At 38.0% G+C, this 13,701-nt stretch overlaps 1 protein-coding gene across 1 annotated transcript in view; it reads right to left on the bottom strand.

Moving 5' to 3' along the window:
• Positions 1-3,761: 3,761 nt before the first annotated feature.
• LOC139118203 (protocadherin Fat 4-like) overlaps positions 3,762-13,701 on the bottom strand; it is a 29,791-nt gene continuing 19,851 nt past the window's right edge. Inside the window, exons 16-19 of the mRNA XM_070681496.1 lie at positions 13,306-13,376; positions 11,955-12,066; positions 6,079-6,148; positions 3,762-5,105 (exon numbers count right to left, since the gene is read on the bottom strand). Of these exons, the coding sequence (XP_070537597.1) occupies positions 4,815-5,105; positions 6,079-6,148; positions 11,955-12,066; positions 13,306-13,376 (544 nt within the window). The 3' untranslated portion in view covers positions 3,762-4,814. The remainder of the gene's footprint in view (positions 5,106-6,078; positions 6,149-11,954; positions 12,067-13,305; positions 13,377-13,701) is intronic.

The following is a 13,701-nucleotide window of genomic DNA, read 5'->3' as shown; positions in this document are numbered from 1 at the left end:
AAGAGCAATCTCTTCAACATTTTTGTCTCTTTGTTATTTCACTCTAGGTCATGGCATATCTCGTCAGCGGAATCGAATATGCTTTGTAGTCCATTGCAGCACGATAACAAATATGCATTTTCCATGACTTCTAACGACGAATAACCAGCGACAGACAACTCATACCGTTCGCCTTCGGTGTGTATTCCAGGCCACCCAAAACAAAGTTTTGACCTGCACTACGTGGATACATTGCATTTTTTAAATAATTGGTAAGACACTATTTGTGATAACAATAATTTCAGTAAGAAACATTAACCGTTCATCATCAGAACGCAAGGTTTCATTGAAAGTACGAGAGAGATTTCTTGATTCGTATGTAAGCGAGGGGGAGACAATAGCCGTCCATTGCCAAATCCATGGGTGTATGCAAGTGTGTAGACACTGATAATACCGCCTACCCATTTGAGACATTGATTAAATACTGTTTTTGCTACACCTGCCCCATGATGATGTAACGACGATGACGACGACGATGATGACGACGACGACGATGATGATGATGATGATGATGATGATGATGATGATGATGATGATGATGATGATGATGATGATGATTGTTACAACCACAACCATCATCATAATCAAGATGTTAATGGTAGCGATTTTGATAATGATGATGTTGGTGATGATGACAATGTTAATGGTTCTAAATGGCGCTGACGCTGGTGGTCATACATCAAAGTGAAACGAGATACATATTGCATGGATATATGTGTTAGAAGTGACCAGCAAGTTTGAGAAGGTGAACAGAAAATATTGATATACATATGTACATAAGATTGCAAAAGAAATTCAATTTTAAAATTTTATGTGTGTTATTAAATTATGATTCGGGGCAATTTGCTCGACGACGTCACAATGAAACGCCATGAATTGCGGGTCAACCCACTCAACCCTTTCATGAGTCAGATATTTTTGCTGTCCCAATGACCACATCAAATTACCTTATATGGTTGCAGAAACTCCTTCACAATACAAGTCGTTATACAAATATGTTTATTTCGTTAAACAGATTATGAGTTTGTCCTGATAAACTTACTTTTACAGAATATTGTCAACATTGACAAGCACTGAAAGGTCAAATCTGAGAAAAGCAGGAGAGCCAGGAACGGAGTTATTTCATTGAAGTTAAGAAAAGAGAAAGGCAAGTTTAACTGCATTATCAAAAGTCTTGTGAAGGTAAATGTCTTCAAGAAACATAAATTTAATTGATATCGTGTGTAATTGATAGTCTATTTTATGAAGAACGTTAAATGCATATAATTAGTATACCAGCTTTGTAACACTCTACAGACTTCAAGTTATAGCAACTTAGTAATTGTCAGTAACTTACTTGGACACGTTGCAACAGCTTACTGTAGATCAACCTAGTAACGACTATATTAAATTATGAGCAAAGAAAACGCAAATGAAGTCTAGAATATAAAAATGTTCATACTCAAGAGGATGATCCCCATATCTTGTGTTAAATTGAGCTTGTGTTGGATTTTCTTCTGGCTTTTCAAAAGGTCATTCGCTAATGTATGGAAATTTCAATGTTAAGCAATTGCAACGTCTTTGAGCGTTCTGTTTCTGCAACCAATCGACACCAGTTGTAGCGACAAAAAGCGAGACAAACATACAGACACGAAAGCTTCTGTAGCTTTGTTCTTGGGAAACGTAAAGCAGTCACTGAAAAGATGTAGAGCAGACTGAGTAACATACCTTCTATATGTAGGAAATAAGCAAATTCACCTATCAGTTGTTGCCAACCCAATGCTGTAAAAGAACTCCTATGAAAATTGTGAGTGACCCTATTCTACATCGTGCTACGATGTCTTCTAGTGTAAGCTGATGTAGTGAGTGTACCTTTTCTTTTTGCGTGACCCGGTGAACATTGTTTTGTATAATTTATGCGTGACCAGGTGCGTTCATGAATAATTTATTTTATGGTTCTATAAAAGCATACGTGTCGCCACGTCGCTTGTCTTCTGAGAGCAGTGCTATCTCCAGAAGTGCTATGGTTCGACTGCTTCCCAGTGCACAGTAAGTGAGGCTACCCACACTTCTCCATGATCTGTACAGGGGCGACTCGCAGCGATTTCGAAGCTGTTATCCAATTGGGTGGCTGAATCTTACCAATATAATGAAAACAATACAAATAGACTCCCTAAGTGGCTGTGAATAGTGACAATCGACAATCAGATATAACCTTGCAAACACGCTGCGAGTCAGCCCTCTGTACACACTGAGATCACTCACTGAACTGAAGCAAATTTCTTCTGTACACAGAACAACTCGGTCCATATTTCAAAATTCTGGCAACATAGTTCTGATCATCATAATTTTCTGATTTCTCACTGTGAATAATGAGAAGATTAACCCCTTTTCCAAGGAGGAGATAGCAATTTTGTAATTTTGTCGACATAGATTTTTGACAGCCATACACAATATTTTCAAGGAAACTAAGGGAATAAGTTGCATCTGTGTTGGCAAAAGAAAGGGTATTGATTTTTTTTAATGTTCGTAACAAAGGAAATTTGCATGTCTGACAGGTGGTATGATGAGACCATCTTAGTTGCTGATAACTTTATCTTGACAAGTGTGCAATTTTTAGCACCTCCAAACATCAACTTCTCATTCAATTTACTCTTGAATTCTAAGCATAATCAATAATTTTGGAACATAGTCCTAACAAATAATCCTGAACTTCAATTGTAAGTTAAAAATTGTTAAGAAATTGATAAAAATGAAAAAGCCTTTAGCAAAAAATGTCTGAGTGAACAAATCGAGGGGAATTGTGGGTAGCCTCACTTACTGTGCAGTGGTTATCTTTGCCGGCGAAATTTGGACTGTTTGGTGACGAAGTAATTACGTCAAGTTGTTTGCTGACCGAACTGTTTTTCTCGTAAAAACGCTCAAGATTCTGGTGAGTGTGTGTGTGTCAGAAACGTAGGACACGTCCCAGGCTAGACTCTCCACAATCGCTGTGCCTTGTTTTGTGCGCGCCGCGATGGGCCTGCATTCGAAGGCTGCGCAGCTGTGAGCACGCGCTGCCAGACACAGCGACTGTCGGTTCTTGCAAAGATATGAATATTCATAAGGGTAGTGACGTCTAAAGAAACACCTATCTAACAGGGTGGAGAGAATATATTCTAGAAACTGGTAGAACTAGATACGCAGTATGTTTTTATTTTAATTTTTAATTTTATTTGGCTATGGTACTTGTCATTTGTTTTGATTAACGGATGTGTGGAGTTCTATAAAGTACCCGGATCAGGCAGAAATCCGACCGGTCGCTTGCAAGAACGTCCAGACCCTGGGATTCGCGTCGCGTCTCTGAAGGGCGCGCGCGTGTTCCAACAGGGAAGAACGCGAATCGCAGGGTCTCTGCCAGACTAGTCCCAGGCGTAAGAGTTGTACGCTGTACGCTGCTACTTCAATCGACTCAAGAACTGTATTACTGCTGTCAGACACGTCACAGTCCGTCCTAAAGTGTCGCACAAGTAATACTTACTGTGTACGGACATTCGTGACTGTGTCGAATCTGTTCGACTTGTGAAATAGCGGACTCTGTTGCTAGATAGCAGAATTTCGACGGCGTTCAAGACCGGAGCAAATATCCGACGGGTCTGTACTCTATTTGTATAGAAACAATAATTATCGGGGTTTTTTGTTCACTTTTACTTACCTGGTCACGCTCAGTTTAAAGTCATTGTGATAACTTGCATTTAATTTTTCATTCATTAGTTAATTTTTATTAAATACAAGTTTTTTATATAACATTTGATGTTTGGAGTGATCTTTGTTTGACCGACACCCCGTCCAGAAACTTTGGTTCTCTTAGGTCGTAACAATCGTCAGCCAGATCTTTTTTCCTGCCAGAAAGGGGAAATTGCCATAGAAATCATGTCATCGATGTGTTTCTGTGGTAAATGACCTTTGTTCCTCGGAAACTTAAAACAAACAGTAAAGCGATGTTTATATATAGCCAAAGAGGTATCTAAAGTTTAAAAGGCCTAAAAAAATTTGCGGTTTGTTAGTTCTGAAACCTATCAAACGGAAGACCCTTACTCAAAAATCGTATTATGATAAATGTACCATGATTATTGAAAGCGTTCTTTGAGCCAATAAAACACACAAACTTGAGAAATCATTGATAATCTTATACGTTAAGTTAGCTACAATATTGGCAAGAGAAAGTTTAACACTTTTTTCAGTGAACCGATGTTGCATTTCGAAGAGAAAATTCACATTTTGTTAGAAAGTAACAAAGTTGCTTGTTGATGATGGTTTCAATAAGCTGATTAAAAAACAGATAAAATTATATGGTTTTGTAATTTTCACAATCGATTTCAGATCATTTTTCATGGACACTGTTAATTTTTGAGATATTTAGATCGGAAGAAGAATACTGACTGAAAACAATAGATTTGATGTGTTTGAGAGGATTGTAAATGTAATCACAGGTACAGATAAATTATAACTGGTGGATAAGGTCTTGACCTTTGGCCTTTTAATGGTCAAGACGAAGTAACACTATCCTGATATCATTACGTTTGAACAGAAAAGAATGAAATTAACCCGTAATGATTACGCTTTAAGTTTAGGTATTTAAAATAATCAATAACTTTGATATTGGATGCCAGACTTGGCTCATAGTCATGAAGAATTGCAAAATATTTTGGTACGCAAGTTACAAACATAAAGAGATAGTGTAATTGTTGATGGTGGTGCTCGTCTTGTCGTATGAGAGCTATTTGGTGGCGCCTTGCCATTGCATGGTGTAATCGTCAATCATAGTCAACGTCTGGTAACCATGGCATAGTGCCTTGTGCGTGTACAGGTCGTAGGTAGTCATCATCAACGTCAGTGTTGTCTTGCACAGTTGTTTCATAGACACCGGACTCCGGTTGTGCGCCCTCAACCTGCTGATAATCAGCAGCTCGGGGGTGTATCGACATCTCAATGTATTTGTTCGTGAATATTTCCTCGGTGGGGTCCGATTTAAGGAACTTCCCATTTTCAGACTCAGGGAGAGTTTTCATCAACATCCAGTTTGGCCTCTGTGGCAGTTCACAGACCTGAAGAGAAGGTAAATAACATGTAAATCCTCATGTGATGTCGGTCGTGAACTAATAGCGCTATGTTGTCTTCCGAAACGTGCACTTGCAAAAAAATAGCAAAAAGTTAAGCCATACCTGAAGTTACTCTCAAAGGACCACAGTTCAGAGCGATGGTGTCGTCCAACGTTTGTTTTTCCTTACAAGCAATTTTAAAAAGTCAGTTTTTTCGATGACGATATTGTATCGCATTTCTTAAAATTGTAAAATAACTTTAATTTTGCTTTTATTGTGATCTTTATCGTGACCATTTTGTTGCAAGCTAACGCATTACTTTTAAGACGACGGGGTCTTGACGCATTTTTTGTGAGCTAGTTTCTATAAAATCAAATGAGGTCTAACAAAATCACAGAAAAAACTTTAAAATATTTGCTCATTATCAACTTTGTAAACTATGCGTAATTCAGACCCATGAAAGCTTCAAAGTCGGATGAAGGAAACTCTGTTTCTCAAATTATATTGTTGGACTAGTACTGGAATAAATCTTACAAATGCATACAGGGAGCCAGTTTTTATGAATGCTCTTTATATCTGGAATCATCATTTTTATTAACAGAGGTTCAAGTAATTACAATCGACCTCAAAAGAGGGATAAAACTGAAGCAAGTGAAAATGAAAACAGTAAAATATTTGTCGACCAGCGGGAGATACAATACTTGTTAACAGGCAGAGGATGAAAACTGCAACAAGTTAAAACAAATACGGTAAAATACTGACCGACCAGCGGAAATAAAACACTTGCAAATCGCAGTCTCAAGTAATACTTTCTTAAAATCTAATTGATAAAAACCAATCCAGCGTTCTACACGAAGAAATGTTTGGCGGGCCTCCGACCAAAGAACAATAAAAAATACGATAGAAGTAGGAAGAAACATTGCAACGCATGCGTGATCGGTAAACTGTTGCAATACATGGACAATATATCGAAACTTACCGATTGCACCTCATCTGCTTCTGATAACTTCGCCGACTTTGATAATGTCTTCGCTCCGTTATCTTTGCCACTGCAAACCAAGAGATCCCTACAAATTTTGTCTAAAGTTTAAAGTGGATGCCTACGTAAAAGTGCATTTATTGTTAATTTTCCTTGTAATTATGTTTTAGATAGGAAAGAGCAGACAAGCAATGCGGACAGAAAGATCCCTTTTTTCCGTTCTTCATACTTTTTCAGATAAATATTGTGAAAACATACTGTAACATTTGAACTTATTCTGCTCACATTGACTGATATCGTGATGATAAGTTCAGCCCTCAAAGATGTGGGAAACCGACGAAAACTATCGCACATTAATTTCCTGTATAAGCGTAGATTTCTGAAACGTTACTCTCCAAATGATTTTGAATTATATGGAGATTTAATTGATTTTTTCACCTATATATGCAGAAATAATTATTAAAACACTGAGATACCAAGGTCTAAATATTGCAATTTTATTCGTGACCTTTGTGTAGATCTCATCACTTTAACATGATGACCTGGGTACCCTGTCATACAAAACATGTTTTGCTTGCACCAAAATCATGTAAAACTCTCATGAAGCCTCTTATAAATCATTAAAAGTAACATATTCAAAAATCGCTAGAGGGCGTGACTACGACGCATATCGGTCACTTCGTCTCCAGATTTTTTCAACGAATTTTACACTTTGGAGAGATTCTTTGAGCTGCTTCGTCGCTGTAAAATTACCCTAAAGTAATTCTGCACCCACTGGTTGTAAGATTTTTGAAATGGGTATATCTACTGAGGTGTGGCGAGCGAGAATTGGATTATACTGCAACGGACCATGTGTAATGGGCAACGGCCATGATGGCGTCAAGATCAGCGGCAATGGCATCTGCGCTGCACTGCGGTTAGTCTTGCTCTGTATGCTATTGAGATCGGGAGACATAGAAAGTAACCCCGGGCCAAATCAAAGTAGCCAACAAACTACCGACAAGAGGAAAACAAGACAAACCACACTATTGGGTACGTATGCCACAGCAGAAAATGACCAATGTGAACTATCCGACATCATGCGCGAGTTACGTAATGTAAAAGTTGACCTCGGCAGGAAGATGGACAAGTTGTCGTCAGACTTACACAAAAGATAGATGACTTATCGCATGATATTAATGATGTACAACGGGAACTAGAGGAAGCCCGTGAAGAAACTGCACGCTTAGCCGAAGAAAATAAAGCCTTAAGTGATCAAGTCTGTGAATTGACAAGAGAATTAGACAGTATGAACGGACAGATGAAAAGGGACAATTTAATTTTCAAAGGATTAGATCAAGACGAGAATGAATCTTGGGATCAGTCAGAGTCAAAGGTAAAATCGTTCATCACGGAAAAGCTCGGCATCGATGGGGAGATTATAGAATTCGACAGAGTTCATCGATTGACAAATGCACGGACAAGACCACAACCAATCATTGCCAAGTTTTCCAGATACCAACAACGCAAACAGGTGTTCGAGGCTGCCAAGAACTTGAAAGGTACAGATTTCCAAATATCAGAAGATTTTACCCGTAGAGTAAGAGACACACGACGTAAGCTTGGCCGCCATCTTGCAGCCGCTAGAAACGAGGGAAAGAGAGCTTTTTGTCGTTTGACAAACTGAAGATTGACGGTACTACGTACGTGTACGACACTTCAAGCGACGATATTCGCCCCTTATCAAGAAGAGACTTCAGCCACAGCTAGGATAAAGGCCAAGGCCACGGTAATAACACAAATACGGACAGAACATCTAATTTAATACACACCCAGAATTTATCTGACAATAATGTGAATTTTCGACAATTACATTGTATTTCTTGGAACATTCATGGTCTGGCGTCTAAAATACTGGATCTTGACTTCATCTCATATTTGCGAGAATTTGATATTATTTGTTTATCTGAAACGTGGGTTAAGAATGAGTCACTGTATAGTATTGATGGGTTCAGATCATTTCAAAAGCTGGTTGTAAAAGATCTAAGTATGGAAGACATCCAGGGGGGATAAATGTGTTTTATAAAGACTCACTCACCTTGACCGTCAATGACATGCTTAGCAGCTCTGACAATATTGTTTGGCTTTCTTTTTACAACAATAACGATAAATTTCCTGTCAATTATACTTGCAGTAGTTTACAATCCCCCTGATGATAGCGACAGGGTCGATTCTGATTGTACACTTGATATATTAGAACAAGAGTTAGGTTCCTTTATTGGAAAGTTTCCTGAGTCCCAATTTTATGTCTGCGGGGACTTTAATGCCCGCACTGCGGAGGAGCCTGATTATGCAAATGAGGATGTTGCCACCTTTGTGTTCCCTGCAGATCTCGTCTCGGATCGTTCTGTCAGTCCCAAACGTAGTTCAAGAGATGGCATTTTAAATTCTGCTGGTAGAAAGTTCCTAGAATTCTGTAAAACTACAGAACTACGAATAGTCAATGGGCGACTTTTCAAAGAAATTGGTAGTGGTAGCTTTACATATGTTAGTGATACTGGTTGTAGTGTTATTGATTACCTCTTAACTCATGCATGTAATTTTTCAAATATTAACCAGTTTTATATCGACACAAGGGTTGAATCTGATCATCAACCAATTGTATTTGACATCATTCTAGATGCTCCAAGTGAATGCCTTACTGATACTTTACCTATTACTTTTGATAACAACCCTGACACTGGGAACGCAATACTCTCATATGATAGATTTATATGGGATAGCAATAAACAAGAGAATTTTTTACAATACTGGAACTCTATTGATGCTAGAAACCAGATTGGCGAATTTTATGCCTTTATTGACAGTGTGTCTGTTGAGCAAGCTGCTGAATGCCTCATTGGTATGATCAAATCTGCAGCAAGTGGAATGAAACGTAGTTTTAATTGCAATCGGCAGCAACGCACGGGATGTTCTGAAAATTCATGGTATGATCGAGATTGTAAGAGATTTAAACGTATAGTCAATTCGAAATTGAATGACTTTAGAAATAATAGATCCATGTACAACCTTGACTTGTTGAAAAAATGCAAACGAGACTACAGGGAGCTGATTAACCAAAAGAAAAAAGATTTTAACAGTAGTAATTTGGAAAAGTTGGAAATTGCAGCTGGAAGAGTAGATTCAAAAGAATTTTGGTCACTTATTAAAGGTAAATCAGCCCCTCCATCTCGCAGCATATCGAACAATGAGTGGTTTAATTATTTTTCAACTTTACTGAACACTCCAGGTTTTGAAAACGATGACTTTACTCAATTTTATGATGAGATTAAGAGCTTTGTCGACAACGTTGAAAATAGTGAAGAAATTACGGATGTTGACCTAGAATTTTTGAACTCTCCTATTGTAATTGAGGAAGTGGAATGTTGTGTCAACAAACTCAAGTGTGGTAAAGCTCCAGGTATTGATGGTGTGTCACCTGATATTTTTAAAGTATGTCCATATCCTGTCAAAGAGATGATGTGCAAATTGTTCAATGCTGTCCTTGAGTCTGGAAATTTTCCAACTGCTTGGGCACAAGGTGTCATTGCACCAATTCATAAAAAAGGTGACAAGAATTGTGCCGGTAATTACAGGGGGATAACTTTGCTTCCTATAATGGGTAAAGTCTTTTGTAGCATTTTAGACAATCGACTTCGTGTGTGGCTTGAAAAGAACTATCCAATTGTAGATGAACAGGCGGGGTTTCAGAAAGAATTACTGTACATCAGATAATATTTTCATTTACACACTATTATTTCAAAATACTTGGCTCATAAAAAGAGTAGATTATACATAGCATTTGTTGACTTTGAAAAAGCGTTTGATCGCATTGATCATTATTGTTTATTTTATAAATTGCTTAAATGTGGGTTGTCATGTAAAATTTTCAGAGTTATTTATCAATGTATAGAAATGTACAGTCGTGTGTGCGGACATCACAAGGTATGACTGATTTCTTCGATTGTAATTTTGGTGTCCAGCAGGGCTCAGTACTGTCCCCTCTTTTATTTACGATTTTTGTCAATGATATTGGAACCACTCTAGCCAACACTTACTGTTATTCTGGTGTCGAAATTGGTCTGTTGAAAATAATGTATTTATTGTTCGCTGACGATCTCACACTTGTTAGTTCTTCAAGAATAGGGCTACAGCGTTTGTTTGATCAACTGTATGAATATTGCTGCAAATGGAAACTCACAGTTAATGTCGGCAAAACTAGAATTATTGTCTTTAGGAGAGGTGGGGGTCTAAAAAGATACGAGAAGTGGTTTACAATGGCCAGCAGGTGGCGGTAACCTCTTTCTATGGCTATCTTGGTGTTGTTCTTTCTTGGACTGGTCATTGGTATCAAGCACAAAAAGCGTTAAGTGACCAAGCTAAAAGAGCCTTATTCAGTCTCACTACCTGCCTTTGTAAATTTGGTACATTACATGTTTCAACTGCTCTCAAAATATTTGATTGCAAAATACTGCCAATTCTACTCTACGGTGCTGAGATCTGGGGATTTCATCCAGCGCCAGATATTGAAAAAATTCACAACAAAATGCTGCGTCATATTTTAAAACTGTACAACAACACTTCGATCATTGCTATGAGGGGCGAGCTAGGCAGACCAACTTTGAAGATTCATATGTATTGTAAAATTATTAAATATTGGTTAAAAATATTGAAAATGGACAAAAACAGAATGGTATACAAATGTTACGAGTTCCAAAAATGTAAAATAGATGTACAATGTTATAATTTTTGGGCAAAAAGTGTAAGAGCTTTACTTCAAAGTTATGGTTTCGGAGAAGTTTGGGAACATCAAGGTGTAGGCGATGAGACTGTATTTTTAAGATTGTTTAAGCAAAGATGTATTGATATTGATATCCAACTTTGGATGAGCGACTTGAATAACTCTGAGAGGCTAAATACTTATCGTGCATTTAAGAAAGAGCTCACTTTGGAACCATATTTGACATGTATAGAGAAACCTGCTTTCAGACTTGCCCTTTGTAAATTTAGAACATCTTCCCATTTACTAAAAATAGAAACGGGCAGGTGGAATAATATATTCCAGACCCGACAGAGTTTGTAGCTTTGTAATCTAAGAATCGTTGAAGACGAATTTCACTTTTTACTTGTTTGTCCAACTTATATGGACTTGAGAGCGAAATACTTACCTTACTATTACTTTAATCCTCCTGTTATGTATAAATTTAAGACCCTCCTTTCATCTCAAAATACCGTTACACTAAGGAAGTTGAGCAGATACATTTTTTTCGCGACAAAACGCAGGGAAGAGATTGCTAGAGTTGCCCACTTGGCAAATATTTAAGATTCCTTGTATATGTATGTGTATGTGTTCTTTTGAATCAGTAATTTTGTTAACTAGCGATCTGTATTGTTTTCTATTGAAGTTTGTACATCTTGGCCGGAGGCCATTGGTACTGAATAAACGAAATCATATTCAAATATTGTTGCTTCGTTTCTTGTACCTCTTGGCCCATGGGTATTTAGACTGGCAAAGATATATCGCTATTCTCGCTCACTAGAGGTATATCTCTCCCACTGCATTTATATTTGCCGTAAAGCAACCGTTTTGAAACCCAGAGCAAACTCTAAGTACTATTGTCTTTTCGTCAATAATCAGCTTATGGTATTATATTGCAACACTAGTGCGAATGTACTAACTTCGCTGCCTTAAAGGCCGTTTCAAATATAACGCCATCTAAGATTTCTGTTGTAAAATCTATGTCAACATTTATCTTGGCCTGATTTGTTTTCATATAAATGCGGCGTTTTCAATCCCTTAACTTCATTTTCTCGTTTTGATATTTTTCAAATTCAATAAGTCAGTCTGAGTGACTCACCGTGTTCGCCAATGGAGTGTCAGACAGACAGCGATTAAGACTATCAATAATACGATCGTAGCTGCAGACACACCAATCAAGGCAAGCAGGTATTCTTCTGTGCAGGGCTCAACTGAGTGAAAGAAGTAAAAGCATGCATGCGTTTAGGTATATAACACAACTCGTCATGCAAAGAGCAAAGTTGCCCGGGCCATTAACACTTTATATAACTGTTAGGTGAATAGTTTCTAACAACTGTTGACTTGGGAAGTTTGAAAGTGCCTTCTACGCAAGTGCACAATTTAGAACGCGTAAAGAAGGTGGCGTTGTCGTCTGCGACAGAGATGAGTAATGTAATAATAGCTGAGAAATTTCTAGAGTTTTCGGCGTGAAAATTGGATGAGGTGCGTTACAAAACATATATTGACTGGTCATATTCGGGTACCAGGGAACGTTTGTTTTCCCGAGGGCTTCTAGAGTAGCCAATAATGGCCTTTTTTTCTTGACCTACGGCCTTATGAAACAAACTGCCATGGGTGACTCTCAAGCCCTCGGATAACAAACGTATGTTGTTACCCTCATGGCCAGTCAATATTTGTAGAGGAAATTCTCGATTCGGTTGATGTTTCTGTTTGTTGTTGTGGTAAAATGCGCTTACGGGACAGATATTGTGACGCCGAAATAATTTTGAAATTATTTTCTAGTCTTCTGTTTGTATGAGCACCTTTCAAGGCCTTTAGAGTAAATGTTGTACCTGTCTTGTTTTTCTGAGAATCAAAATTTTCCTCAAAAATTTGAACACAGGTACTTGGGTCGTTTTGAACTTCAAATGTCGGTAAATGTTGGATAATTTGTTTCTCCGGTACCACATTCTGAGCGGTGACCCTTAATTTTTATTTGCTCGTTTTGGAATGGATTGTTTCCCTGATAGGGCGAGTGCGTTGCGATAGGAAAATAATAAGTACATACAAAAAAACATTCATACAATAGACAACAGATGAAGGAACCCTTGACAAAAATATGTTCTGGCGTTTATATCTTGTAATTTTCATTTGATCGAAATCACCTTGATCACAATGAATCAAAGTCGTAGGTACGAATTACGTTATCTTTATTAGTGTCATCATGGTTAAAATCACCTGGGACATAAACTATCAAAATCAACGTAATAGGTAAGGTTTAAAGGGCTTAATATGTATAGAGGCAATTTACAGTGGATAAAACGTGCTAGTTTACTATCATATTCTGGAACGAAGAGAATGTATAGCATAAGTTTGTACACAGACAGTAGAGGGGGAAGACCTCTACCGTCCATTGTTTATGTATGTGTTTATGCAAGCCGAAGAATTCGTTGAGTAAAATTTAGTATTACCTGGTGCCGGAGTCATCGTCGTATGAACCGTCGTTGTTACTTGATATACGTCAACCAAGACAGTGCATGATCTGTTGAAGCTATAGAGAAAGATGGATAGAGTGGCAACGGGTATTGTTTAAGGCGTGAAGCGGTTACGTAACCCATCCATGTTCGCCTCGCCTCAGGTTGCTCTCGCCTCTCTTTTCCGAAGAGTGCCGACCATGAATCCTTCGGTAATTTTCGGATTTTCGCCAATTGTTAAGCGAAAGTATGTCGGCAAAGTTTGTGTTGTTGTTGTCGTGTGGTGCTGAGCAGAATGACGTGCTGGCGAAAACGGGAGTGTTTTGAGCTTCAGGAAAGTGAGTTTTACCGTTTTAAAAATTCCTCTCATATTTTTATGAATATATAATGAGT

This window comes from Ptychodera flava, chromosome 19, assembly GCF_041260155.1.
Source record: "Ptychodera flava strain L36383 chromosome 19, AS_Pfla_20210202, whole genome shotgun sequence".
Lineage (NCBI taxonomy): Eukaryota > Metazoa > Hemichordata > Enteropneusta > Ptychoderidae > Ptychodera > Ptychodera flava.
This window is presented reverse-complemented; position numbering and strand designations above follow the sequence as displayed.